This window comes from Sprattus sprattus, assembly GCF_963457725.1.
Source record: "Sprattus sprattus genome assembly, chromosome: 4".
NCBI lineage: Eukaryota > Metazoa > Chordata > Actinopteri > Clupeiformes > Clupeidae > Sprattus > Sprattus sprattus.
In genome coordinates this window covers 30,762,739-30,788,883 of record NC_137923.1, presented here as the reverse complement: position 1 = coordinate 30,788,883, position 26,145 = coordinate 30,762,739, and the positions used below count along the sequence as shown (strand labels likewise).

The 26,145-nt window shown below is 47.0% G+C and overlaps 1 protein-coding gene across 1 annotated transcript in view; it reads right to left on the bottom strand.

Moving 5' to 3' along the window:
• The window catches only part of kmt2cb (lysine (K)-specific methyltransferase 2Cb), an 84,338-nt gene that overhangs the window by 18,475 nt on the left and 39,718 nt on the right, over positions 1–26,145 (bottom strand). Inside the window, exons 15-40 of the mRNA XM_080837116.1 lie at positions 24,574–24,690; positions 23,688–23,792; positions 23,185–23,289; positions 21,847–22,028; positions 20,887–21,051; positions 20,310–20,419; positions 19,730–19,816; positions 19,313–19,525; positions 17,635–17,751; positions 16,385–16,504; positions 16,060–16,190; positions 14,093–14,294; positions 12,190–12,294; positions 11,835–11,882; positions 9,437–9,565; positions 9,254–9,286; positions 8,284–8,433; positions 7,950–8,100; positions 7,461–7,705; positions 7,131–7,204; positions 6,436–6,723; positions 3,757–5,622; positions 3,293–3,591; positions 1,548–3,178; positions 820–931; positions 2–83 (exon numbers count right to left, since the gene is read on the bottom strand). Of these exons, the coding sequence (XP_080693242.1) occupies positions 2–83; positions 820–931; positions 1,548–3,178; positions 3,293–3,591; positions 3,757–5,622; positions 6,436–6,723; positions 7,131–7,204; positions 7,461–7,705; positions 7,950–8,100; positions 8,284–8,433; positions 9,254–9,286; positions 9,437–9,565; positions 11,835–11,882; positions 12,190–12,294; positions 14,093–14,294; positions 16,060–16,190; positions 16,385–16,504; positions 17,635–17,751; positions 19,313–19,525; positions 19,730–19,816; positions 20,310–20,419; positions 20,887–21,051; positions 21,847–22,028; positions 23,185–23,289; positions 23,688–23,792; positions 24,574–24,690 (6,867 nt within the window). The remainder of the gene's footprint in view (position 1; positions 84–819; positions 932–1,547; positions 3,179–3,292; positions 3,592–3,756; positions 5,623–6,435; positions 6,724–7,130; positions 7,205–7,460; positions 7,706–7,949; positions 8,101–8,283; positions 8,434–9,253; positions 9,287–9,436; positions 9,566–11,834; positions 11,883–12,189; positions 12,295–14,092; positions 14,295–16,059; positions 16,191–16,384; positions 16,505–17,634; positions 17,752–19,312; positions 19,526–19,729; positions 19,817–20,309; positions 20,420–20,886; positions 21,052–21,846; positions 22,029–23,184; positions 23,290–23,687; positions 23,793–24,573; positions 24,691–26,145) is intronic.

Genomic DNA, 26,145 nt, shown 5'->3' with positions numbered 1-26,145 from the left:
CCTGTGGAGGAATCGGCTGAGGCGCAGGAGCACCATCAGGCCATGGTGGCCCCGGTCCACCCTGTTGAACACCCTGAGGAACCCTGCAAGAAAGAGAGAGAACAGATTATAATTGGCCTAGGCAAAGCTTTTGGTGCTAGTGTTGATTTTGATTTTTTTTTTTTTTTAACTGTGGTACATACACTCACAGGCCACTTCATTAGGTATACCTTCAACTGTCCCAACTTTAAGCAACAGTTTGCCACTTTTAATCAGGCAACTAGTTTTGGTATCATCTTCAAATGTATTTTGATGGCATATGGTGTGGGGGATCGTTTATTGGCACACTTCAGGCCCCTTTTGAGCATCAATTGAGTATCATTCATATGCCACAGCGAAGCTGAGTATTGGTGCTGACCATGGCTACTTTCAGCAGCATAACACGCCATGTCTCAAAGCCAATATCATCAGTTCACTATAATCAAATGGCCTCCAGATCTAAATCCAATAGAGCACAGTTGGGACGTGGTGGACCAACGGATATGAATCATGAAGATGCTTACAAATCAGCAGCAACTCAACCCTAAATCTAAAGTTATCTAATTAAGCACAAATGCAACAGGGGCAAGGTCTCTGAGGAATGTTTCCAGCACGTTGTATTTAATACACCACAAAGAATTAAGGATTTTCTAAGAACAAGGGTGGGGTTCAATTCGGTACTAGGAAGGTGTACCTAATAAAGTGGCCAGTGAGTGTATATATTCTAAACAAACACTGAAACAAAGCCACAACGAGTGGGTTCAGCACTAAGACGCTCATTTCATGCGTTTCACTCCTTACCTGTTCACGACCATGGGTGTCATACCCATGTTGTTCTGAACCATCACTTTGTTGATGCCTTTCAGTGCCACCATTTTAGCTTTCATAATAGGGTCAGTGATGGCATCAAAATCTGGAGATAAAGAAATGAATTATTTAAATATGCTGTATGCATGACTAGTTATCATTCATTCATTGAATAATGAATGGGAGTGGGTGGATGGTGAGAGTGTATGTGTGTGGGGGATGGGATTTGCTGTTTCAATGGTGAGGTTACATTATATTGTGAAAAGAGCTTTGAGGTCAAAATGACCATAGAAAGAATGAGTGGTCAAGTTCAAGATAACCATAGAAGGAATCTCAGTGCTTTCTAGTTGCACCATGCAGGGAGATTCTCAATAGAAATGAAATTGTGCAAGTCTATGCCATCTTTCAAGGTAGGTCTCTGTAGGTAGGTAGTGTAATATAACATCATAAAATGGATTTTGATCATGTGTCATGTGACTGGGAAATAAACACAATGGTAACCCAGGCTATGCACTACGCAGTACTGTGGTCTCAGTATGAAACCTCATGGAAGAAATGCTTGTACAGCACAAACATATTGCCAAAATGCAATGCGATCACTAACGGTGTGAGATAATTATTTATTTTTAATATACTGAGTCATAGAATCACCTGTGTTGTGAGATAACGCCATATCGTTATTGTAGGCAAAATAATGTGATAATATCTACAACATGACTTACCTATATTTGGAAAGAAAGAGTCACTTGAGCGTTGCCTTATCATAGCCTGCATCTGCCTCTGCTGCTGTTGTTCCTGTCTCTCCTGATCCAGCAGGTCCTGCAGCAGGAGAGGCTGCTCCTCCAGTAGCAGGGGCCTGTGCTGGTTCAGCAGGTCCTGCTGTGCTGGGGTAAGGTTAGTGCCTGCCTGTAGAGCCTCAGCCAGCAGCATATCCTGGGCTCTCTGCTGTTCTTCCCCAAATGCCTGGTCTGATGCTTGCCCTTGGATCTGGTTAGGGTTTCCCAACGATGTCCCTCCGTGGGTAGAACCAATGGCTTGCTCCAAAGCCAGGCTGGGATTTAGGCCTTGCTGTGGGAAGTTGCCTTGATCTAGAACATTGGAGATAGACATCTCTGGGTTGCTTTGGATGGCAGACGCGGTATTCACTTGCTTGAGAGACAAGTCGCCTGGCTTCTCCTTGACCAGCAAACCCGACAGCACAGGGCTGGAGTCAGGAGCGCTCCCTGACTGGGGTGGCCGAGACGCTCCTGGGTGAGAGAGGTTTGAGCTCTTGATATCCCCAGAGGCAGTCATGTCCTGAGACAAACTAGTGTTGACTTCTGATTTAATGTCTGGGTCCTCTTTTATGCCCCGTCTTTGACAGACTTCCTGTTTAATATCAAACGTAGGTGCCTCTGGCATACCGTCCGACTGTCCCTTTGTTGAGGCACCACCAGAACCAGAACCAGCATTCCTGTTCTCTGGAAGAGTCTTCTGTGGATCACAGGTCTCACTGTGGTCCTCCATAGGATCACTAAGATCAAGACCCTCAGCAATGTCTAGGTCTGCGTCAGTGTATGCTATGATGTCAAATTTTCCAGATGTTAGGAAATCATCAAGGTGCAAGTCGTTAGTTTCCAGATCCAGGTCCTTCCCGTCATCTGGATCTAAATTGAGGTTATCCAGATCTGCGTCCACCAGATCTTTGACCTCAACGTCCTCTAAATCTTTAACAGCCGACTCGTCAGCATCCAGCTTCTCTCCTTCGGTGCTGGAGATCGGCATTTCATCCGATTGCTCAGAATGAACCACAGGGAAAAGATTTGCTGGAGCAACACTGACCGTTTCATTTGAGGCGGGTTGACTCATGGACCTCATAAGAGGAGGTTGCTGAAGACCACCAATCCCTGGTAAACTGGCCAGCTGGTTTAGGCTGTCCATGCTGGAGGACATCTGCATCTGGGGAGCAGTTACATGGGGCTGATTCATCATGGTTCCATCCATGGGCCTGGGACCTTGATTCGGGGGGAACCCCATTGGCTGCCTGATACTGAACCCTGGTAGCCTGTGCTGTTGGGCATGGGGGTCCATGGGGTTACCCTGCATCCCGGCGGGCCCAAAGGGCAGCCGAAGCCTATTTTCTGGAGCTCTATGTCTTAGCTCAATGAAAGGCTGACCCATGATGTTGTGCTGCTGCACTGGCATTCCCCGAGGGGCGAAGTGCTGGGGTCCCATAGAGGGGCCACCAAATGGCTTCCCGTGGTCAACAGACATGGCCCTCCTCATCTGTGGGTGAGAATCAATCATGACCTCCTGCATTGGGTGTGGAGGTCTGGGAGGCCCGTGAGGCCCTTGTCCACCAGGAAAACCAAATCTGTTAAGTGAAGATAATTATTTTAATTGCATTAATGATGAAAGCATTCAGAATGAGCAAGGGTGCACTATACAAAAAAAAACATCTTAAATGTAGTACATTCTACAAACCCACCTCTGCATATGTTGCCTCATGCCCATGTTGGCACCATCTGGAAACGGCCCCTCCATGGCAACTGAGCCATGCTGTTCACCTGGGAAGGGTCCAGGAAACCTCATGGGCCCTCTCAAAGGCCCTGGGTATGGAGGTGGAGGTCGGTTGAACATCTCTGCCTGCGGCCCAGGTCCCCCCTGACTCCAGTGCTGGGGGGTTCCTGGGGCCATGGCCATAGGGGGCTCCTGAGGACCCTTCTCCTGACGATTGGCACCCTTCTGCTGCTGCTGTTTCAGGATAAGCTCTCTGATTCGCTGACGCTGTACAATACAAAAGCAGAAAAAACTTTGTAAATATAGAATTTTACCGATTAACGTTAGTTTCAGATTCAAATGTCAGAGTTTAGGTATTTATAATATCTATTATAATTAAAATCCTTTTAATTTAATGAGGCACAATAAGAAAAATGCACATGGGAATCAAACCTGTCTCATCCTCTCCTCAGCCTCCATCAGAGAAACGCTTTGAGCTTCAGGCATTGGTGCAGGGTGAGGTGTCATGGGAGCCTGCTCGAAGGGGTCGTGGACGGGTGTTTGGTTTGGCTGGTTGGACGGTGGCAGAATTACATTCTCATCGTGTATTCCAGGATGCTTTGGTGTCTGAGAGCCAGGGGCCAACGGGTGTACGAAAGCCTCATGAGTCCTGGCCTGAGGCGGAGAGAAAGGATCCTGATTGGTCATGGGGCCTGTTCTCGCACCAGGTCGAGGTGTGCCCGGAGCCTGGGCATACGGGTCATTCAGCATCTGCTGGGGACCACCGATGGTCATGGGTCTAGGGGTGCCAGGAGCCTGGGCATAAGGGTCAGGGTTCCTCTGGCACCCTGGGGACTTGGGGAATATCATCCCTGGGTGCGGAGTCCCGGGCTGCTGGGCATAAGGATCCACCGCCTGGGAGGGTGAGAGTCTGGGTCCGGGGCGGGGAGTGGAGGGCATGTGGGAGTATGGGTCGGAGGAAGGGCTACGGGTACCCATAGATGGGGGATACTGGTCATGTGGCCTGGGTGTGCCTGGCATGTGAGCATATGGGTCAGTCATTGGCCGAGGTGTGCCTGGAGGTTGAGCATATGGGTCAGTCATTGGCCGAGGTGTGCCTGGTTGTTGAGCATATGGGTCGGTCATAGGCCGAGGTGTGCCTGGAGGTTGAGCATATGGGTCAGTCATTGGCCGAGGTGTGCCTGGTTGTTGGGAGTAGGGGTCGGTCATTGGCCGAGGTGTGCCTGGTTGTTGCGAGTAGGGGTCATACTGGCTGTAATCAGGTCTAGGGGTAGAGGGTGCATGAGCGTATGGGTTCTGGGCAGATTGTCTCATAACTGGCCCAGGCTGGGAGAACTGGTGGGGTTGGCGAGAAGGTCTTTGTGGGTTGGCAAACTCCTGGACCATGGCAGGCCGTGGAGTGAGTGGGGGCTGGGCATACGGGTCCTCAAAAGGGTCCCCGCCTGGCCGACGCTGTCCAGGGTGCATTCCTCCATACGGGTCCTGGGTTTGGCCAGGTGGCATGGGAGCTTTGAAGAGCTGGACAGAGCCAGACTCGTTGCTCCCTGGGACGGGTGTGAGCAAAGGACGAGAGTATGGGTCTGAGAGGATCATCCTATTCTGTGCACTCCGCTGGTAAACCTCTTTGCGCTGAGCGGGTCTCGAGAACGGGTCGTGACCCGGGGAGCCCCCCATCATATGCCTCCCCTCCATAGATGGACTGGTTCTCGGGGGACCCATCGGCTTCAGGAATGGGTCTGCAGATGTCACTGGCCTGGGAGTGTCAGGGGGCTTGGCGTACGGATCACTGCTCAGGGACGTTGGAGACCCAAAGGGTTCATGGGCGGAGGAAGGCTTGCCTCTGTCCTCTGACATAGACCTGGGCGACTTCCCTGATTCCACAAGGGCCCTGCGCTGCGAGTTTGAAGCCATGGGCCTTGGAGTGCCCACCATCTTAGCATAAGGGTCCCCGGGAGAGGATGGCCTCGATCCAGACGAGCCTGGAGAGAACATCTGAGGTGACTGGGGCTGGGAGGACAAGCCCTGACTGCTGGTAGATGGGGGAGGTGGCTGTGGACGCAGGAAAATGTCATCTGAGGGCCCAGAGGTGGGTAGCCTCTTGCAGTTGTGCTGCTGCATAGGTGACAAGTTGCCACTGCTGGACTGGGACAAGGGGCTGTGGCCACTGTTGGACGTGTCCATGTCGGACCCAGCCCCTGTCTGCTGCTGCTGCTGTTGCTGCAGCTGCTCGTTTTTAACTTGTTCCAGCTTCTGAGTCGCTTCGATTTTAGCTTGTTGCTTGCTCTTCTGTCTCATTTGCTAAATTCGCAAAAGGCAAATGAAGAACAGATCATCATTATCGAAAGGGCAAAAATAGCTATGAACATTTTGGAGTTCAGTATCAGGATATTTTCAGATACATGCTGCTGAGGACACAATTAGAGAGACTGACAGCTTGCGTAACTACACTTCCCCTACCCTGCAGAAAAGTCTTTAATATTCAGTTCCTTGTATTCACCTTCTCAGTGGTCTTTATTGGGTTTTGGCACCTGGCTGGCACAGCTGTGTTGTGTTTGGGTGCATATCACAGCTCCTGTCTGATGTCTCAGCCAGTTCAATTCTATCTATTGATGATTTCAGGCTTTGATTCAGAAACCCTTTTTCCTACAGCGCCAGCATTTGAAAAGAGCTTGAAAAGGAGACGCTCAGACTTCGACTCGCCAGGTTTATTAAAGAGGCCAGTCATCCGAGGACTTCCAATTAAACTGCACAACTCTATCTGTAAAACCGAGGGCCTAATGCAAACCTCAGCTTCACCCTGATTATTGGCCCCAGGGCCATTCAGGTGGCACAGAGCACATAGTGTGGCTGGGTGCCTCCACAGTGCAACTGCTATCCAAAAGTATTTGAAAATGGCACGTTGTCTAACCACAACATTCTGAAAAACAATCCCTCAACAGAACCATCAAAATGTCAACATACCCGCCACGTGAACATTTGTTTTATGTAACATATATGTCCCACAACTCTCAACAGGATGTATTCAGTTATACCCTACCAGCCAAAGTTCTGGAATAGTTGACTGTGAACGTTACACTTAAATATAAGGAATAAAGGTCTTTGTGTGCTCACCTGTCTGAGCTTCCACTCCTGCTCCTGCTCGGACTCTTTGTGCTTCAGCGGGTCCTTGAAGAGCAGCTCCGGGTCCAGGGGGGGTATGGTGGGGTCGAACAGCTCTGGGGGCTGGGGCAGCTGCAGCGGCTGTTGCGGCGGCGTCTGCTGTTGCGGAGGCTGCGGTTGCGGAGTCTGCGGTTGCTGCTGCGGCTGCTGCTGCGGCGGGGGGTGCGGCCTCTTGATGGGGTCGTTAGACATCTGGACTTTGTTGATGCGCAGCGCTGCTCTGTTGTCCCTGGCTTTTTGCTGGAAATCAGAGAGAGTGAGTCACTTACACTGAGGAGTCTGTCCACACCGCCAGGTATCAAAGGAGGAATTTGTATTTGTGATGTTTTAAATAGAAAGGAGGTACTGAGGGGAGGAAATAGTTTGGCAGTCTTTTGAGATTATTACACAGAGTTCATTTTTAATCAAGTTTAGGTTCTCCGGTCAGATTAATTTACTTTCTGAGAATTTAATTAAAGTGTAGGGAAGAGCCAGTGCTCTGACGACTTCAGTGCAACCTGTTTAAACAGATCTAGGATATGGTTTATTCAATTACAGAGGCTTATCTGGGCAAAGCTTTTATCTTCCCAGCCTAAATCAAAGTTTTACACCAGAGGTTTACAAGGAGAAGGCACCTACTGAGACCGTACATAAGGAACTTTCCTTACCACATATGGGGCTCTGTCCTGTGAACTTGCTTTTCTCCAGAGTTTTGCAATCTGTTTGACTCGCGTAGACCAATCTGCAGTGCAAACATAGAGGGGAACACAGATAAATTAGAATTTCTAAACTGGTTTTTATGTACAATGGTGCAACGTCTAATCCATTGACACCAACATGCAATTGCTTTTTGTGAGAAAAAAAAAATTAAAATAGCAGGGAAATAGCAACAGGTCAGTTTCTCTGTCTGACTAAAGCTTGGGGCATGAAATCAAAAGGAGGTTCTGTAAGTTAAATCCGAAGGAGGTTCTGTAAATGTTCTTCTCTGAGGGACTCACCAGGGTATTCCTCCTTAAGGCTGGGGAAGTTGATATTGGTGTAGAGGACTGGAGCCACGGTGGCCAGCTCTCCCAGAGTCTCCTCCTTCTCCCACTTAAGTGTGCTCTTCTGGGCGTTGGACATGGAGTCACCCTCCCCCTCAGCCCCTGGGCCCGGGCCTGAGCCTGGGCCTGGAGCTGGAGTTGGACCAGGGCTAGTCCAAGCTCCACCCACCCCACCGGGCACCGGATGATACTTCTGTTCCCTGGTAAATTAACAAATAAAACCGCACAATCAGAACAAATAATGGATTTATCTGGGTTTATCAAGAACCAGGGATAGTAAAAAAGTACAATGTCCAGACCAATTCACAACTCAGGCTGCATAAAATACACTAAAACATTATTACATAAAAACATTATCCATTCAACAGTTAACCTAGAGAGAGTGTGGCACAGTATGCTTTTACTCAATGAGGGTTTAGCCATGAGTGTTTCTCCCGTCCTTACCTCATGTTGTCTGGGAAGGGCATGCGCTGCAGAGGGCTGAAGGCGCCCGTCATGCAGGGACCTGCTCCAGGGTTCATCTGGGACGGAGGGAAATGCTGGCTGGGATCCATCAGCCCGTTCACCATCGGCATCCGTGGAAACATTCCATTTCCTAAATGAGAAAATTCAACTCAACTTCCATTCCTTTTTCAATTTTCAGTGGTGGTGTGTTTGCGACACTTTCTCAGCCTCTGAATAAATGCAAAGCCATAGCTAGGTCAAAATGAATCTAATGCGAACACGCCGTGACTGCCTGAGCGATGGAGATGTGTGCCCAATGGAGAGACTGAAGTACCTGCAGTGGAAGGGGGGTGAGGGAGAGCAGCGCCCTGGGGTCCATGCAAGGAGCCGGGGCCCTGGTGCTGATGGTGCACCTGACTGGACTGTCTGGTGCTGGGGCTGAGGACCGCGGTGAAGAGGTCCTCCACGTCCTTCCCCTCCAATTCTGTAGGGGGCAGCACTATGGTTACTATCAGCTGGAGATTGAGGAAGCTTAGTAAGGATAACCACACACTGACTTTCTAATTTTTTCTCTCTGTACTTCTCAGACCTGGATGCATTTTTTAGAATAACGATGGATGTCCTTGCTGGATAACCGTGTTACGCTTGAGCGTTGGCCAAAATACCGACCTACTCATGACTGTCATAAAAAAACATAGTAACTGCGTCTTATAAAAAATCCTTCCATTGTTCAAACCACCATAGCTCCAAAAACATTGTTAATGACGCAATGCAAAATGTAGAGGGTAAAGCTACACATTTACCAGAGCAGCTGATGGAGCGGCCTCATACTTAAGTCATGATAATTGTTTTGTTATTGTAATTACACAGCTTATCAGCTACCTCCACACGCATGAAGATGCGTCTCTCAAAAGCATCAACGTTTCACTCAAGATGAATGAATATTAATTTAAAATTGTATAATAAATTATATTCTCAGTTGGTGGGTGTTCAGGTGGATAGGTAGGAAGAGGGTCACTCTTTGTCAAAATAATGCAAATAAAACGTTGACAATAGCAAATATCCAGGAACGACGCTTCTTACGACTGGTCTCGAGTAGTCGCTCCATGATCGTTGGAACTACCAATTTAAAAAAACACCAAATTGCTGAACTGTGGTTGTAACGACCAAGATTGCCATGCTGGTTAAAGAAACGACGCTTAATAGAAACACACCCCTGGAAAATTGTAGAATAATTTGCAAAGGAAATGAAATCTGCAGTACACACACTTAATTTACTGTATTTTCACAACATGATTACATACCTGGAATTTTGTAGAGTTTGCTGAGAATGGATTCTGCAATAACATTTTCAGGATTAGTATTTGCATGTGAAACTTATATTTACATTTAAATCGAACTGAAATGACCACTGATATATTCTCACACAGAAACCCATTTCGTAAGACCTCAGTAACTTCATATTTTCTTGTGCTGGACTGACGTACCGTCTGTGACCATCTTGTCCAGTTCAGGGCTGAGGATGCCGTCCAGGTGCTCCTCGGGGATGCCACGGATAGTCCTGCCTGAATGAGCCTGGGGGACTGAAGACGACTCCTCTGCCATGTCCAGTCCAGCTGTACACACAGACACACAAATATGCACACACACACACACACACACACACACACACACACACACACACACACACACACACACACACACACACACACACACACACACACACACACACACACACACACACACACACACACACACAGACACACACACAGACACAGACACAGACACAGACACAGACACACATACACTTGAGTTAATAGACTACCAGCTAGACCACCAGCTCATCGAGAGCTAGTGTTCTCAAAAAGCATCTGACATTTACAGTGCATCTTGGCCATCTCCCATAGAACATCTCAAAGGAATGCGTCTTTCTTCATCATTTTCAGACATGAAGCAATGACACCATTGCAATAATAAAGTGATGTGTGAGTGATGTGTTTATATACGTTGAAGAGCTTTCACCTCCTTGTGTGACTTAAGTGCCCACTCTCAATTAGCATCGAATATGTACTTGACATTGTTACCACTGGTACCACCAGTGAACCAGTAGGTTTTAATAATTTATTGGTATTCCAACACTAATCTATACTGATGGACCATGCAAAGGTGGATCTTATAGAATGGGCTTTTCCAATGCATGAACTCCCAGGTGCACTTCCCAGGTGTTGGAACAGTTACAGGAACGCCCCCCTAACCAGCCCTCTCATCCTTTCCGTTTCCATTGCAATGCATGAACAATGGACCTACAAGGGACGTAACCTAATATTTTACTCTTTGATCATGACAATTCCGAGCACGACAAAATAATGATATATTTTTCCAGCGACAGCACCAACATTACATTAAATGGCTTCATGACAGCTGTAATTACTTGATGAATGAATATACCAGCACAATTGTGATTTTTTAAAGCCTATATTTCAGCTGATATTATGCTTGTGTTCATCCAGTGACATTAACCCCAACAAGCTGACTATGTAGGCTATCATTCATTTTGCATTGTATTTAACCTCTGATAAATCTAGCTGGTTTAAAAAAAATGGCGCTTGTTGTCTTCAACTCACGTTGCGTTTAACTAGCAATCTTTGACCATCAGTGCAAGTGCCACCCAGCAGATTCAAGGTCACACTGAAGTAACTACCCCAGGCCCAGAGTAGGAACTTATTTTATCCCTGAAAACAGGCCTGAAAGAGGTCTTACAGTGGGAAACTGCTGCCCCCTCTAAAACAGCCCGTTAAAACAGTGCGTTTCTTTCAGTGAAAAAGCACCTAGAGAGCATCAGGGACGTTTTAATGTATACATTATTATTTATTGTATACATGCATCACCATCTGCCCACTAGGACAAATAATACTAATAACCAATAATGATAACCAAAAAACATCAGTGCTGCTATTACAAAAAGCCCCAAAATGGCTGAGAAGTCAAGGCCCTCTACAGCTGCCCATCAAATTGCCTCCATTTCTACCATTCACGCCTGCATAGTGCCGAAGGCCGTACATCCGTGCCTCTTCTCTGAAAGCCCTCCCTGAAAGCTGCACGCTCCTGTGCTGTAACGAGCTGCTGTCCTTGACCACCCACCTCTGCTGAATGCCAAATTGCCAGTGTGTTTTCAATTAGCTAGAAAAGTGCCGCGAAAGAGGGCCACCGTTTCAATGAGCACCATGTGTCCATTTCAAACTTATGATGAAATAATTTATGTCCAAATAACCCATCACCACCACCGCAGCCACTCAGGGCTGGGAACCGCCGTATGCTGCAAACAAGCAGCCTCTGCACAGCGCTCACTCCTCTGTGCCCTTCAGAGATGCACGGCTTCGTGTGGTTAAAATGACATGTGACGTGCCCATTGCAAGTCACTGCATAATGAACCTCACAGACCCAACACTGGTTAAATTCTGGTTACCAATGAGGTTACAGGATAAAGGCTGTTGACAAAGACTGATGTAGGAACTTAAAACAGGAAGCCATATACATGCTGTGGCTGTATAGGAACCTAAGATGCGTATTTCTATGTTCAGAATGTGCACAAGTTTGTATTTGTAAACAAATGTTTGTATTTGTATTTGTAAAAAGAGTTTTGTACTGGTCCATAGGTTTGACCCCCTTTAAAACAACACAGTGTCACAGAAAAACCATTAGATGCCAATCGACAGGTGAATGAATGGAATAAAGAAAATAAAAAAGTGTGAGAATTAGGAGCAAAAACATGCATGTTAGGCTTTGCGAACACACGCACACGCACACGCACACGCACACGCACACACACGCGCAGAGATGAAGAGACGGCTAGAGCTAACTAGGAGCAGGCCGCTTGGCTCTTACCAAAATAAGGGGGTGAGCCATCGACCTGGAAAGGGCTAAAATCAAGACCTACAGAAACCCAAACCAAACAAGATGAGTGAACAGCAGCACAATGGTGAGACAAACAAACAGCCACAGGAACCACAACCTCACACAGAAACCAACGAAAGGGAAACAGCTATGCAAAGCCTCCATAAAGCTATAGCCGAACAGAAAGACACATGAGGTGGACAAATGAATATGAGCATGGCCAACAAAAAAAGACCAACACTGGAGTATGATATATATATAAATATGTAATAAGAGAGAGACAGAGGGGGAGAGGAAAGAAGAGAGAGAGAAACAGACAGCCGTGTTGGGTTACTCGGTTGCCTACCTGATTCATCTGAGGTCTTCCCCAGGTCTCTTGACAGTATCCCCAGCAGATCCGAGTCAGTGCTGAGGACATCAGACAGAGCCGATAGGGGGTCTTCGCCACTCCCTGGGGACCCAATAGAGAGACAGAGATGAGACAGAGCTGAGACAGAGACAGAGTTGAGACCGAGACCGAGACAGACAGAGACAGACAGAGACAGGCAAAGACAGAGACAGCTCTGAGACAGAGACAGATCTGCGACTGAGACAGAGAGAGACACAGAAGAGACAGAGAAGAGACAGACAGAGACAGAGATGAGACAGAGCTGAGACAGAGACAGAGCTGAGACAGAGGTGAGACAGAGAAAGAGATGAGACAGAGACAGAGCTGAGACAGAGCTGAGACAGAGATGAGACAGAGATGAGACAGAGATGAGACAGAGATGAGACAGAGACAGAGCTGAGACAGAGCTGAGACAGAGAAAGAGATGAGACAGAGACAGAGCTGAGACAGAGACAGAGCTGAGACAGAGATGAGACAGAGCTGAGACAGAGACAGAGCTGAGACAGAGATGGGACAGAGACGAGACAGAGACAGAGCTGAGAGAGACAGAGCTGAGACAGAGACAGAGCTGTGACAGAGACAGAGCTGAGACAGAGACAGAGATGAGACAGAGACAGAGATGAGACAGAGACAGAGCTGAGACCGAGATGAGACAGAGCTGAGACTGAGACAGAGCTGAGACAGAGATGAGACAGAGACAGAGATGAGACAGAGCTGAGACAGAGATGAGACAGAGACGAGACAGAGACAGAGCTGAGACAGAGACAGAGACAGAGCTGAGACTGAGACAGAGCTGAGACAGAGATGAGACAGAGCTGAGACAGAGACAGAGATGAGACCGAGCTGAGACTGAGACAGAGCTGAGACAGAAACAGATAGACAGAGATGAGACAGAGCTGAGACTGAGACAGAGCTGAGACAGAGACAGAGACAGAGATGAGACAGAGCTGAGACTGAGACAGAGCTGAGACAGAGACAGAGATGAGACAGAGATGAGACAGAGCTGAGACAGAGACGAGACAGAGACAGAGCTGAGACAGAGACAGAGACAGAGACAGAGATGAGACAGAGACGAGACAGAGACAGAGCTGAGACAGAGACAGAGACAGAGCTGAGACTGAGACAGAGCTGAGACAGAGATGAGACAGAGCTGAGACAGAGACAGAGATGAGACCGAGCTGAGACTGAGACAGAGCTGAGACAGAAACAGATAGACAGAGATGAGACAGAGCTGAGACTGAGACAGAGCTGAGACAGAGACAGAGACAGAGACAGAGATGAGACAGAGCTGAGACTGAGACAGAGCTGAGACAGAGACAGAGATGAGACAGAGATGAGACAGAGATGAGACAGAGATGAGACAGAGATGAGACAGAGCTGAGACTGAGACAGAGCTGAGACAGAGACAGAGCTGAGACAGAGACAGAGCTGAGACGGAGCTGAGACAGAGGCAGAGATGAGACCGAGTTGAGACTGAGACAGAGACAGAGCTGAGACAGAGACAGAGACAGAGCTGAGACAGAGACAGAGCTGAGACTGAGACAGAGCTGAGACTGAGACAGAGCTGAGACTGAGACAGAGCTGAGACAGAGCTGAGACAGAGCTGAGACAGAGCTGAGACAGAGCTGAGACCGAGCTGAGACCGAGATGAGACAGAAACAGAGCTGAGAGAGAGCTCCAGACTGCAAAAGAACTGATGCCTCTCACTCAAACACCCAGGGAATAGAGCACTATACATTTAACAAAAATTCTGTCTCCGTGTGTGTGTGTGTGTGTGTGTGTGTGTGTGTGTCCGGTGCGTGTGTGTGTGCGGGTGTGTCTGTTTGTGTGTGTGTGTGTGTGTGTGTGTGTGTTTTCTTACGTGATGCGGATGCTTTGCCAGGTGTGGCGGTGCCTGCAGCAGTGGACGTGGTGCTGAGGAGACCGTCAGCTGACGGGCTCAGGTACTGGGGGCGGGGCGTCTTCCTGTCAATCTGCATACGCTCCTCCTCCAGCAGGCTTCGCTCCGCCCCCTGTCGATTCTGCTTGCTCTTGTCAAGCAGGTCTTTGCCAAAGAAGGCCTCCTGCATACCAGTACAATATTTTAATGCATCGCCACAAAAATAACAGTGTCCTTGTTTTTCACGGCGTGTAATTTAAACGTGCAACTTGGTCTGGCAAGTTCGTAAAAGATGCGTTTTACAATAATGAATCAATAAATATCAAAAATATAATAAATAACAATAAATCACATGGCTTGGCTTTCCTCCCTTGATGTTTACAGATCTCACTCACACACACACACATACAGACACACAGACACACATACACACACACACACACACACAAACACACACATTCAATATACAGTATATATATTTTTTTTTGGATTGAATACTTTGTGTGCTCCTTTGTGTAGTTGGGGAGCTAGTTATCTGGCTGGCTGTATTATGCATTCAATAGAATGTATGTGCATCTTGGCCTGCTGCGGCTGTAGGAAGTGTTCATTTTAATTGAAGACATGAGGCAACCAAGTGGAGGGCCTTGGGAAACACTAGTTTTCCTCCATCGTTGGCTCCGTGTGTCATAGCCTTCACCATATGTTGCCCTCCACACCTCACCCTCCACCCCACTGGAAACATCTCCTCTCCTTCCATCTCGGGAAATGTAGTTATGAGGACCCCTCATCCGCATGTACTCATGACGCACTGGAGTGCCGACGAGAGAGTGACGCACTCTCTGAATAAAAATGGACAACAGGCGTGCGTTCCCTCCTCGAGTGACGTGTGGTCTGCCGTCTGCCTGCTCCCTATTCTGCCTGTTAGCCTCGGCACATCTGAGGTCTCGGAGCAGACATGAAGGCACCATGCTGTGCCCGAGCATTAAAAGCACAAGTGTGCCTCCCCAACCTGAATTATTCATCTGAGGGGGCTCTTCCTCTGCGGAACGCCTCAGTCACCATTTCAAAAGGCTCTGATGAGGAGGGACCCGGGAGCTTGCCAGTGACAGCTAGCGTTAGCTTAATGCACCTCACGTTGGTCCAGTTTCACACAGAAGCAGCATTCTCCAAAGCCTCATTAAAGCAAAGGCACTCACGCACCTAAAGGACAGTCTCTGGAGGTGAACAGGGAAAGACTAAAAGGGTCTGTCAGTCTCATGTAGAGTCAAACTCAACTACGCGTTCCAGCGTCAATTTGCAACACAAACAACAGAGGGTTTCAGTAGGGGGACACTGGGGAGAGGAACGTCATTGGAACCCTCTCTGTGGATTCCTTGTGTCACCCCCACTTAGGGGAGCGCACACCAAGATCTATGTTCTGACACAGTGTTCTATCTTTAGTGGTTGCCTAGCGATATGCCTGCATGCTGTGACCTTCCTGTAAGGTGAAGATGGTGAAGGCCAGTGGTTTATGGCGCATATCATGTTCCATAACATCTCTGGATGCCTTTAGTGCACCATGTCTGGTTGATATTGAGCACTGCCATACAGGCAGATGTGATCATGAAATAGAAGGCTGGACAGCAGGATGGTGGATTAAAGTTTTAAGTAACTTGTAATTTACTCTACCATGATTGATGGCACAAATCTTATTCAAAGTCCACTGAGTCCACTGAGCTGACTGAATTTGACAATAGATCCACAGCAATTACAACTTACTAGACAACTGCATAGTAAAATGGACAATAATGACGACAGATGGTTAAAAATCTTGTAACTGAGAAACAAATCATGAGTCCCTCTCATATGTTTTCATCTAAAAGTACGTATCATGGGAAGATAGTCAACTGATAAGTTGCTGGAATAAAAAGAACTGCGTGGCACAAATGAAGATGGGTCTAGCAGCACACCTGAAGGTAGGTGGGAAAGGCCTCCTCCAGTTTGGTCTTCTTTTTTCTGTAGCGTTTCCTGGTTTTCTCTGGGAACTCTGGTGCAGGAGGCTTCTCATCCTGTGGCGTGTCGGGAGCTGGATCCCCCCAGGCTACAGTGGACAGGAATCAGAAGAGATGTATTCAATGTCTGAGCTATTACAGGGTTGGTAGGCATAAAAACGCATTCACAGACACAGCCACACACTAAGAGTGAATATTCATAGATTCTCCTCAGATGCTGCCAGCAACTCAAACTGGTGAAATTCAAGCGTGAGTTAAACGAGCGACATGAAACGGTGCTCACCGTCGTCCTTTCCCTGTGGGATCTCAGAGAGGGAGCCTGTGGAATCCTTCCTGGTTAGGATGGGCTTGGCCTTGGCCTGGGCCGCCTTGTTCCTCTGGCGGACCATGAAACCACCAATGCCTGCGGGAGAATGCCATCATGAATAAATGCAGATTAATGTGTGACTTTGTTCATAGTATGCTTCAAAAAAATACACTCTATTTATAGCTGTCTAGTAAATGGTAAGGGGTTAAGAAATATAGTATGACCAAAGTCTCATTTATCAGTACTTCAAACAAAATCATGGGGGCAATTAAGTCATAGAGGGAGGACAAGAACGCCATGATAACATAGACAGATCTGATATAGATATAGATACAGATAGCAGCAGGAAGAGAATATAGGTAACATCTCATCAGATATAACCTTTACAGAATAAAATAAAATACAAATTAAATTAAATTAAATTAAATTAAATTAAATTAAATTAAATTAAATTAAATTAAATTAAATTAAATTAAATTAAATTAAATTAAATTAAATTAAATTAAATTAAATTAAATTAAATTAAATTAAACTAAACTAAACTAAACTAAACTCAATTCAATTCTATTCAATTCAATTCAATTAAATGTGCATTAAAGATTGAACATTTTAGTGGGTTTGCAGATTATCCAGATGTCACTCCCCATCTTCTCTATCTACCGGAGCATACTACATCATGGGGAATTTGCTCTATCTACCAAAGCATACTACAACATGGGGAATCTGCTCTATCTGCCGAAGCATACTACATCATGGGGAATCTGCTCTATTTACCAAAGCATACTACAACATGGGGAATCCTAAAATTCTAAACCATATGTCTGCAAAGCATTATGGGAAGGAAATAACCCCGGCCTCATCTTTTAAGATCTTGCTGCTAGTCTCTCTGCCAAGCTAAGCACTCAGTCTTGCTGCTAGTCTCTCTACCACGCTAAGCACACAGTCTTGCTGCTAGTCTCTCTGCCAAGCTAAGCACTCAGTCTTGCTGCTAGTCTCTCTGCCAAGCTGAGCACTCAGTCTTGCTGCTAGTCTCTCTGCAAGGTAAGCACACAGTCTTGCTGCTAGTTTCTCTGCCAAGCTAAGCACACAGTCTTGCTGCTAGTCTCTCTGCCAAGCTAAGCACACAGTCTTGCTGCTAGTCTCTCTGCCAAGCTAAGCACTCAGTCTTGCTGCCCCATTTCACGCTCCGGTGCAGCTGCCTCCTCCAATCAGATGCCCTGCCCTACCCGGCCTGTACGGCTTCCTCTTCCTCTTCTTGCCGGCATCGCCCCCTTTGGAGTCGTCGTCTGCGGCCTCTCTCTCGGGGCTGGAGTCAGACTTCCCCTCACACTCCGCCTCCCCCTCTGCAGACACACACACACACACACACACACACACACACACACACACACACAGACACACACAGACACACAGACACACACAGACACACAGACACACACACACACACACAGACAGGACCATGAGAACAAGCTGACGTCAGGCTTCCCCGAGCTCAAGAGCAGTAGCGTGGGAGGAGAAGAGCGTGCAAACATCATGGCTTCCTCAGTCTTGGTGAATGGTAAGTAGTCACATAAGCTGCACTTAAGGCTCAGGAATAGGAAAGACAGCATTTACACTCAACACAGCAAGAGTTCTGAATGCAATTCCTCTGGAATTTCTATGACATTGAGATTTTATAAAGCCCAGAACCACACAGTAGCTTCAAGGCTGAGAGCTAGCAGTGGAGCCATGGCTGTGTACGGCTTATGAGAGTGGGTCGGCAACATTTTCATTTCTACAAACGAATAAAACGAATCAGAATCCATAAACTGGAAAAATGGTAGTGAGCAAAGACCACATTAAACAAACCCAAGAGAAAAAAAGAATTCCAAAGAACAGTACTCATGCCATGTTGTTCCTGCAATATCTAAAGCAATGTTACATTTATTATTGAATAAAAGAAATCTTGAATCCCAGAAAAGTTTGCAAATCAAAGAACCCGTTATGTGAGGAACAATTACCTATTTTATTTTTTACTTAAAGGCACAGTATGCAACAATTATGCTTCAGGATTAGGGTTAGGATAAGCAGTTTAACCTTAAAATAACAGCTTAAAAAAAATTGGGACGCTACAATGACATTTAATATGGAGAATCGCGTTGGTGCCATTGGCATAGCAGGATCGATAGGCATATAACTGCGTTATCTAGTTTTGCCTGCCGCAGCCCGCCGACCTGACTTGCTTACCTTCTGCTGATCTAGTAAGTAGCTTATTTGCCGTCTTGCTTAGTCTTGTGTTGCACTTGCTTGATGTTGTTGACTGTGTAAGGACAGTCGTTGAGTAACTAGTTTGTCATAATGTCAAAGTCAGCACATTTCAAGAGATTTCGTTAGTTTTAGCTGCTAGCATACCTTTAGCGAATAGCTATTGTTGCATACTGTACCTTTAAGTGTCTTGAAGAGCTGATTCTAACAGGGTTTGACAGGCAACCAAATAAGTCTATTTCACCTTGTTCCAGCTCTTGCATGGCCCAGTGCAGTGTGGCATTTAAAGGTCATTTATTCAGGAATGTAAATTCATGAGGGTTTAAAATGGATGAAAATTCACCCCTGACCCCGGTTTCACCCTGGAAGTATCCCCTAGGGTGCAACCAAATGTATACATTACAAACAGGTGCATGTGCATGTGTATGTGTATGTTGTACAGGTCTGAGGTCTGCTCCTTCTCAAGCTGTACACTGGACGTTTCTGAGCAGCGAGTCCAAATGAAACTGTACCAAATGTACTCATGACAAGATGGTAGAAGAAATATAGACACATTCCCTCTGACATCTTTCATCACTGAAGGTTGCCTATTTCTATAGAATGTAGTTTATTTCATAATGTGTTGAACCGTTTGCATCCGTGTACACATCGCATCCTTACCCCTGCTGTCGTCCAGTTCTCCGTCGCGGATCATCTCCATGGGCTGGTCCGAGAGGCTCTGCAGCACGGCCACGCTGTTCTGGTTGATGATCTTGAGCTTGAGTTTGGGTTTGGGCCGGCGGCGCCGCGAGGCTGCTGCAGCCAGGCTCTGGAGCTGACTCAGGCCGGACTCCGTCAGGCACACGCCGTCCTGAGTGTACGTCCTCGCCGGGTCTGAGGGACAGCAGGAGACGGATTACCGAATGCCTTCACACACACACACACACACACACACACACACACACACTCCTATCACACCCACTAGATACTTCTTTGTACTTCACTCAAGTTGTTCATATTATATTCTGTTGATGGAATTACTTTTCCTGTTAGCCACCTTAACAGATACATCACCAGCCATCAGCAGTGGGATCTTACCGAGATCTTTGGCCTTTGGGATGGTCTGGACAGGAAGAGTGGGCTCAAAGGCCTCCGCAGCTGCCATGGCTGCTACCGCTGCTATTGCTACATCAATGCAAAACAAAATAAATAAATAAGTCAATATGAGTGCCGAGGAAACAGTTTGAATCCTGCGTGTCATTCAAGCAGCAGATCTACTTCACACTACTTGGCGAGAGAGAGGAAGAAAAGAGAGGGAGAGAGTATCGGTTACAGGCGGACTGGCAACAAATAGCAGCCCAGGAATTTGCTGTCAAGTGGCCCCTATTGCATACTCTCAATTCGAACTGACACTTGTTTATCCATCAACAAATCATTGATGAAAACACACATCTATGAATGAATATCTTCATTGAAACTATCCAAATCACTCACCTGTGGTATTCATGGTATCTGTGTGTTATAAATGTACTGTTGCATGCATGCATTTACATTTTCACAGACTGCTTTTTTTTCAATAACAATATTATTCTTGTGCATTTTAGGGTCGAATAACAGAACAAAACGGTAGCCATGCGTGTTTTATATAAGAGATGATCGCCCTCCAGGACGCCCTTACTCTCTGAGGGTGAGGCCCGGCCTCGACACTGGGTACAATCAAAGCCATTGTCCACCACGACCTCCACTTCCTGCTCTGAGTGCAGCCCTTGGCAGGAGGCATGAACCCACCTGCAGCCCAGAAGAGAAAGGAAGAAACAAGAAAGAAATTCAGCATATCATCAGAGGATGCGTGTGCTTTCACATTGTAACCATGACTACACTACTGAGTTTTTCTTTTCAGCTCAACTTGTTATTCACCTGCACAGATTACCATGCTTTAAATAACACTAATACATAATAATAATAATAATAATGTCTGTATTTAACGGCAAGTCATAGTGCTTCAAATAACACTAATAATAATGATAATATTATTATTGTTTGTATTTAACGGCAGATTGTAGTGCTTCAATTAACTCTAATAATAATAATAATGTCTGTATTTAACGGCAGATTGTAGTGCTTTAAATAACACTACTACTACTACTAATAATAATAAGGTCTGTAGCTATTAAAGGGCAGCTCATTCGGCGTGCAGCAGAACGATGCAGCAGTCCTAGGCTTGGCGGAGGGTTTAAACACACACACACACACACCTGTCACACTGGCGACACTGCACTATGATCTCCTCCTCGCTGTAGTCCAGCAGGCAGATTGGGCAGCTGGAGAGACTGGCACAGGGGGCACACTGTGTGTAGTTATTCTGCCATTCACCCCGCAGCCCAGGAGAGGAGGCACCACACTGGGTGCAGGAGACACACCTAATGAGAAAGAGAGACAGAGAGAGACCGAGAGAGAGAGAGACAGAGAGATAGACAGAGAGAAAAAGAGACAGAGAGAGAGAGAGAGAGAGAGAGAGAAAGAAAAGGGAGAGAGAGAGAGATAAAGAGAGAAAGAAAGAAAGAGAGAAAGAAAGAGAGAGAGAGAAAAAAAGAAGAGACAGAGAGACAGAGAGAAAAGAGTGGGATGGTTAGAAGAAGGAATGGCGAGAGGTAAGCATGTACACACAGCACTTTCAGTTTCAGTCATCCTCAAGGCTGGAGTGGGTACTAAACTGTATGTGTAAACTGCATCATGTTTCATAACTGATACATGATACAGGATGCTAACGCTGACATGTTTTAGAACAGGTAGATGGGCGTATCGTTAGGAGGGTGAAAGAACATACTTTACAAAAACTGACGACATGTGATGCAGATGGAAGGTGGGGCCAGCTACCTATTTCCAACCATTTTTTGTCTTATCCGGTGAAAGTCCCCTCACAGTTACAAATAATGTGAATAAAACATTGGGACACTATGACAGCCTCCTACATGTCTACGGGGGAAGAAAATAGTCCTCTGACATCAAGCTCTGACTGTCAATCATGGGTTCTTGCCATGGCAACATATGGCCCAGCATGCACTTGGAGAGGGAGGTTAAAGGACGTACACAATGGTGATGTAGGTGCAAAACAAATATAATCTGTGAGTTTGGTGGATGTTTGCCTTCACATGTACATTTTTCATTTGCAAGCAGCATGTGGTAAGGACATAAATCATAAATGGTAAAGTTACCATCTGCACTTCCATCCGCCAGTGGGCACGTTGTGCAGGGGCGGGTTGAGGCAGTAGGTGTGGTAACTGATGTCACAGTCGTCGCAGAGGAGCAGGCGGGCTGGGTCAGTGGCTTGCCCACAGGCCTCACACACTGTACACTCCAGGCAGCGCCAGCCCTTATTCAACACCACCCGCGTCATCTGAGCACACACATATACACACACACACGCACGCGCACACGCACAACACACACGCACAACACACACGCACAACACACACGCACAACACACACACGCAACAAACACACGCAACAAACACACGCAACACAGGCAACACACACGCACAAACAACAAAATGATGGAAAAATTAGATGGAGTTGATTGCATATCTATGCAGATGGGTCAGTGCATGTCTGTTCGTGTGTATGTGTGTATGTGTGAATGTGTGTGCGTGTGTATGTGTATGTGTATGTAAGAGTGTGTGTGTGTATGTAAGAATGTGTGCGTGTGTGTGTGTGTGTGTGTGTATGTAAGAGTGTGTGTGTGTGTAAGAGTATGTGTGTGCATTTGTGTGCGTGTGTCTGCAAGTGTGTGTGTACGTGTATGTAAGAGTGTGTGCGTGTGTGCGTGTGTGTTTATGTAAGAGTGTGTGTGTGTGCGTGTGTATGTGAGAGAGTGTGTGTGTGTGTGCGTTTGTATGTAAGAGTGTGTGTGTGTGTGTGTGTGTGTGTGTGTGTGTGTGTGTGTGTGTGTGCGCATCCTTGGAGAGCTTTGATTTGGTTTATGTGCACACCTATAAGTGTTTGCACGTGTGGACCAGACCTTAAATGGCAACCTGTGCATTCCTGTACATGGTTCTAAGACCATAACATGCGCAGTCCCATACAAGGTTACGCTTACTGCATTTCAATGGCTTTTTATGATAATAAAGTTGAATCTAAATACTAAATCTACCCTTATCTGAAAAGGATCAAAGGCGCTGTAACCGAGTTCCGTTTGAGTGGGTTAAGCCCAGTGTTGAGGTGTGTCTTTAAATCCACTCAAGACACAATACACACGCTTCCTGGTCATTTGCCATGTTTTGTCACACTAATCTATGAAAACACCTCTTCAAAGGTATCACTCATCCCCTGTTTGTCCACAGGGCTTAACAAGCTGGTAATCAACTACTTGATACTTGCGGCTAATGTCTGCGAGGATAAAAGTCCCTAAAAAACACAAGGTCTTTATTGTGCACATCGATTCAATCAAGGTCTGTCACTGTGCTTTACTGTATGTGTGAGTGTGTGCAGAAATAATAGCTTGCTTCGCCTAATGAGGGTCAATGGCTGCTGATTGAGTGGTGTTTTGGCCTTACCTTGACGTTGACACAGAACGGATGGTAGCACTGTCCACACTGAGCACATGGTAGGAGACGGCCTTCGACACCCTGTCCAAAGCTGCCACACACCACACACATATCCTGGCAACAGAAGAGCAGCAGTCAGAGAGACACACACACACACACACACAGACACACAGACACACACACACACACAGACACACACACACACTTCTTGGCAACACTAGAGCACCAGTCAGAGACACACACCCACACATGCATAGTCTACTTCGAAGATTTGCCAACAAACAAGACAAGATTTCTAGTCACACAACACATGCCTCAAGGGATTACCTTTCGCAAAACACACACACACACAACTCACACACACATAAACTCACACAGGCACATATATATGCCAACTCACACATTCAGAAATATAGTGACAGCCTGACACACACACACTTTCCCTCACATCAAAGTGTAAAATATATCAAGAGCGCACACACACACACACACACACACACACACACACACACCTGTTTCAGGGTGAAGGTGTCAGAGCTGGAGAACAGGACCACCGTATTATGCATGGCATTTTCTTCCTCCTCCTTAAACAGATAGGATTGCTCCATAGCACCAACCTGTTCATGAACACAGATCACACACTTTAGAGGAGATCCACAGACACATGATCCTGCACTGAAACCTACATCTCGCACACACTTCTCTCTCTCTACATCTCACACACACATCTCTCTGCATCTCACACACACACATCTCTCTGCATCTCTCTCTCTACATCTCTCACACACATCTCACACACATATCACACACATCTCACACACATATCACACACATCTCACACACATCTCACACAAACATCACACACACATCACACACACACATCTCTCTCTCTACATCTCTCTCTCTACATCCCTCTCTCTACATCCCTCTCTCTACATCCCCCTCTCTACATCCCCCTCTCTACATCCCCCTCTCTACATCCCCCTCTCTACATCCCCCTCTCTACATCCCCCTCTCTACATCCCTCTCTCTACATCCCTCTCTCTACATCCCTCTCTCTACATCCCTCTCTCTACATCCCTCTCTCTACATCCCTCTCTCTACATCCCTCTCTCTACATCCCTCTCTACATCTAGCACACATCTTCGCCAGCATCCCGTAGAGCAAGCGCCAGGCTAATTATTAGCATCCCTCTGCTAGTGTGTCCTAAAGTGAGCATCAGGACACACATTTCATATGGCCTGGGAAATAGGCCATCTGTGTCAACAGGGGATTTCAGACACAGGCTTACATCCCGGACTGCCAGCACTACAACTGTTTAGCGGAGTAAGAGCTTCGCTTTAAGCGCAATAAGCTGTGCTCCAGTTGGGGCCTGGGGATGATTGAACGGGCACTTACTCCAGGGTTGAGGATGGGGCCCACTCCATTCTTCATCCTGGAGCGGCCGCGGCCTCCTCTTCCAGACAGGCCTGCCCCGCGAGGTCTTCTCCGGCCTGGAAAGCCTGATCCTCGCCCCTACGGGAGGGAGGAAGAGGAAGGAGAAGAGGAATAGAAAAAACTAATGAAAGACAAGCCCAACTTTAGTGGGAGAGAAGAGTGAGGGGATTGATACAAAGGAGATTTCACTACAGACGTCCAATTGGAGTGACTCGGACTGGGTACATTTGCAGAAGTAGTGACAGATCAAGATAGGTGGGGAAGATGTAAACAACTACAAACAACAAGAATCGATCCACTCCTACAATGCTAACGATAGGTCTCTAACTGAGAATCATTTACAGGCCATTCAGTCCCTCTATTCTCCTACTGATTGCATTCCTCTGCACTGCCCTTTGACAGACCCTTATATCTCCGCCATCTCAGATCCATCTTCTGCGTCTCCGCCCCGGACACCTTAGTGGACCTGGCAGCCATTAGTGTGAGGTGACCCCAGGATATGCTCAACACCTTTTTCCTCCTGTCGATCACGTTAAAGGAAGCCATAGTAACAGCTGATAGGATCACTGTCAGCAACACAAAGGAGCCATTGCCCTTGGCTTCAGTCAATCAATGGACCCTGATGGGTGGGTGGCTTTGAGAGCTGTTTATTGGCCTTCCGTGTGGTGGAGCTCTGATCATCTGTGAAAGGACTGGGGCAGTGCTCTGATTGAATCACTTAAACAGTGGAGAAAGACAGGCTCCCGCCACAGAAACCGCAATCTCAAACTTGGGAGTGACTGGAATTTATTATAATGCTTCCCTCAACTAAATACAGCACACACACACATAGCAGTGGCCAATGCAAGTAAGACTCAGCTCCGAAGAACCCCTACAATATCAGCCATCTTGACTGCTCTCAAGCTAAAATAGTGGTCCACATTACAGCCTGTGAGATGGTATGATGTGAGAACATTTTTAAAATGAAATCAGAGGACTCAGACTACCCTTTTTGTTCACAGGTTAATAGAAAAAGGTTTTATTTGAGGCATATTTGGTGGACACCCACACATTTGTGGAGATCGGAATTCTCTTCAGTTCTCGCAGTTCTTTTCCCATCTGTGTGTGTGTGTGTGTGTGTGTGTGTGTGTGTGTGTGTGTGTGTGTGTGTGTGTGTGTGTTTATGCCCTTGCCAGCCGTTCTCCCTGCCTGCCTGCCTGCCTGCCAGAAGAGCCCAGCCTTGTTGAGTTCAGAGGCATGGAGTCTGGCTCCCCTCTCCCACTGCCAACACAGTCCCCTGTTGCCCCCGCCCCTCCCCCGCCTTCTCCTCCTCCCCCACCCTCTCCAGACACCCTACAGATCCTACCCCTGTTGCCGCCCCCCCCCCCCCCCCCCCCCCCCCCGATCCTCTCCAGACACCCTACAGCTCGTGCCAACGCTCTCTCTCATCCTTCCCCCACCATGCCCCGGGCCTCTGACGACAGGTGCACCGACTGGTGACTTCATTTACAAACTTTCCCTGCCAAACAGTAGGGGGGTGAAAAGGCGGGGCTT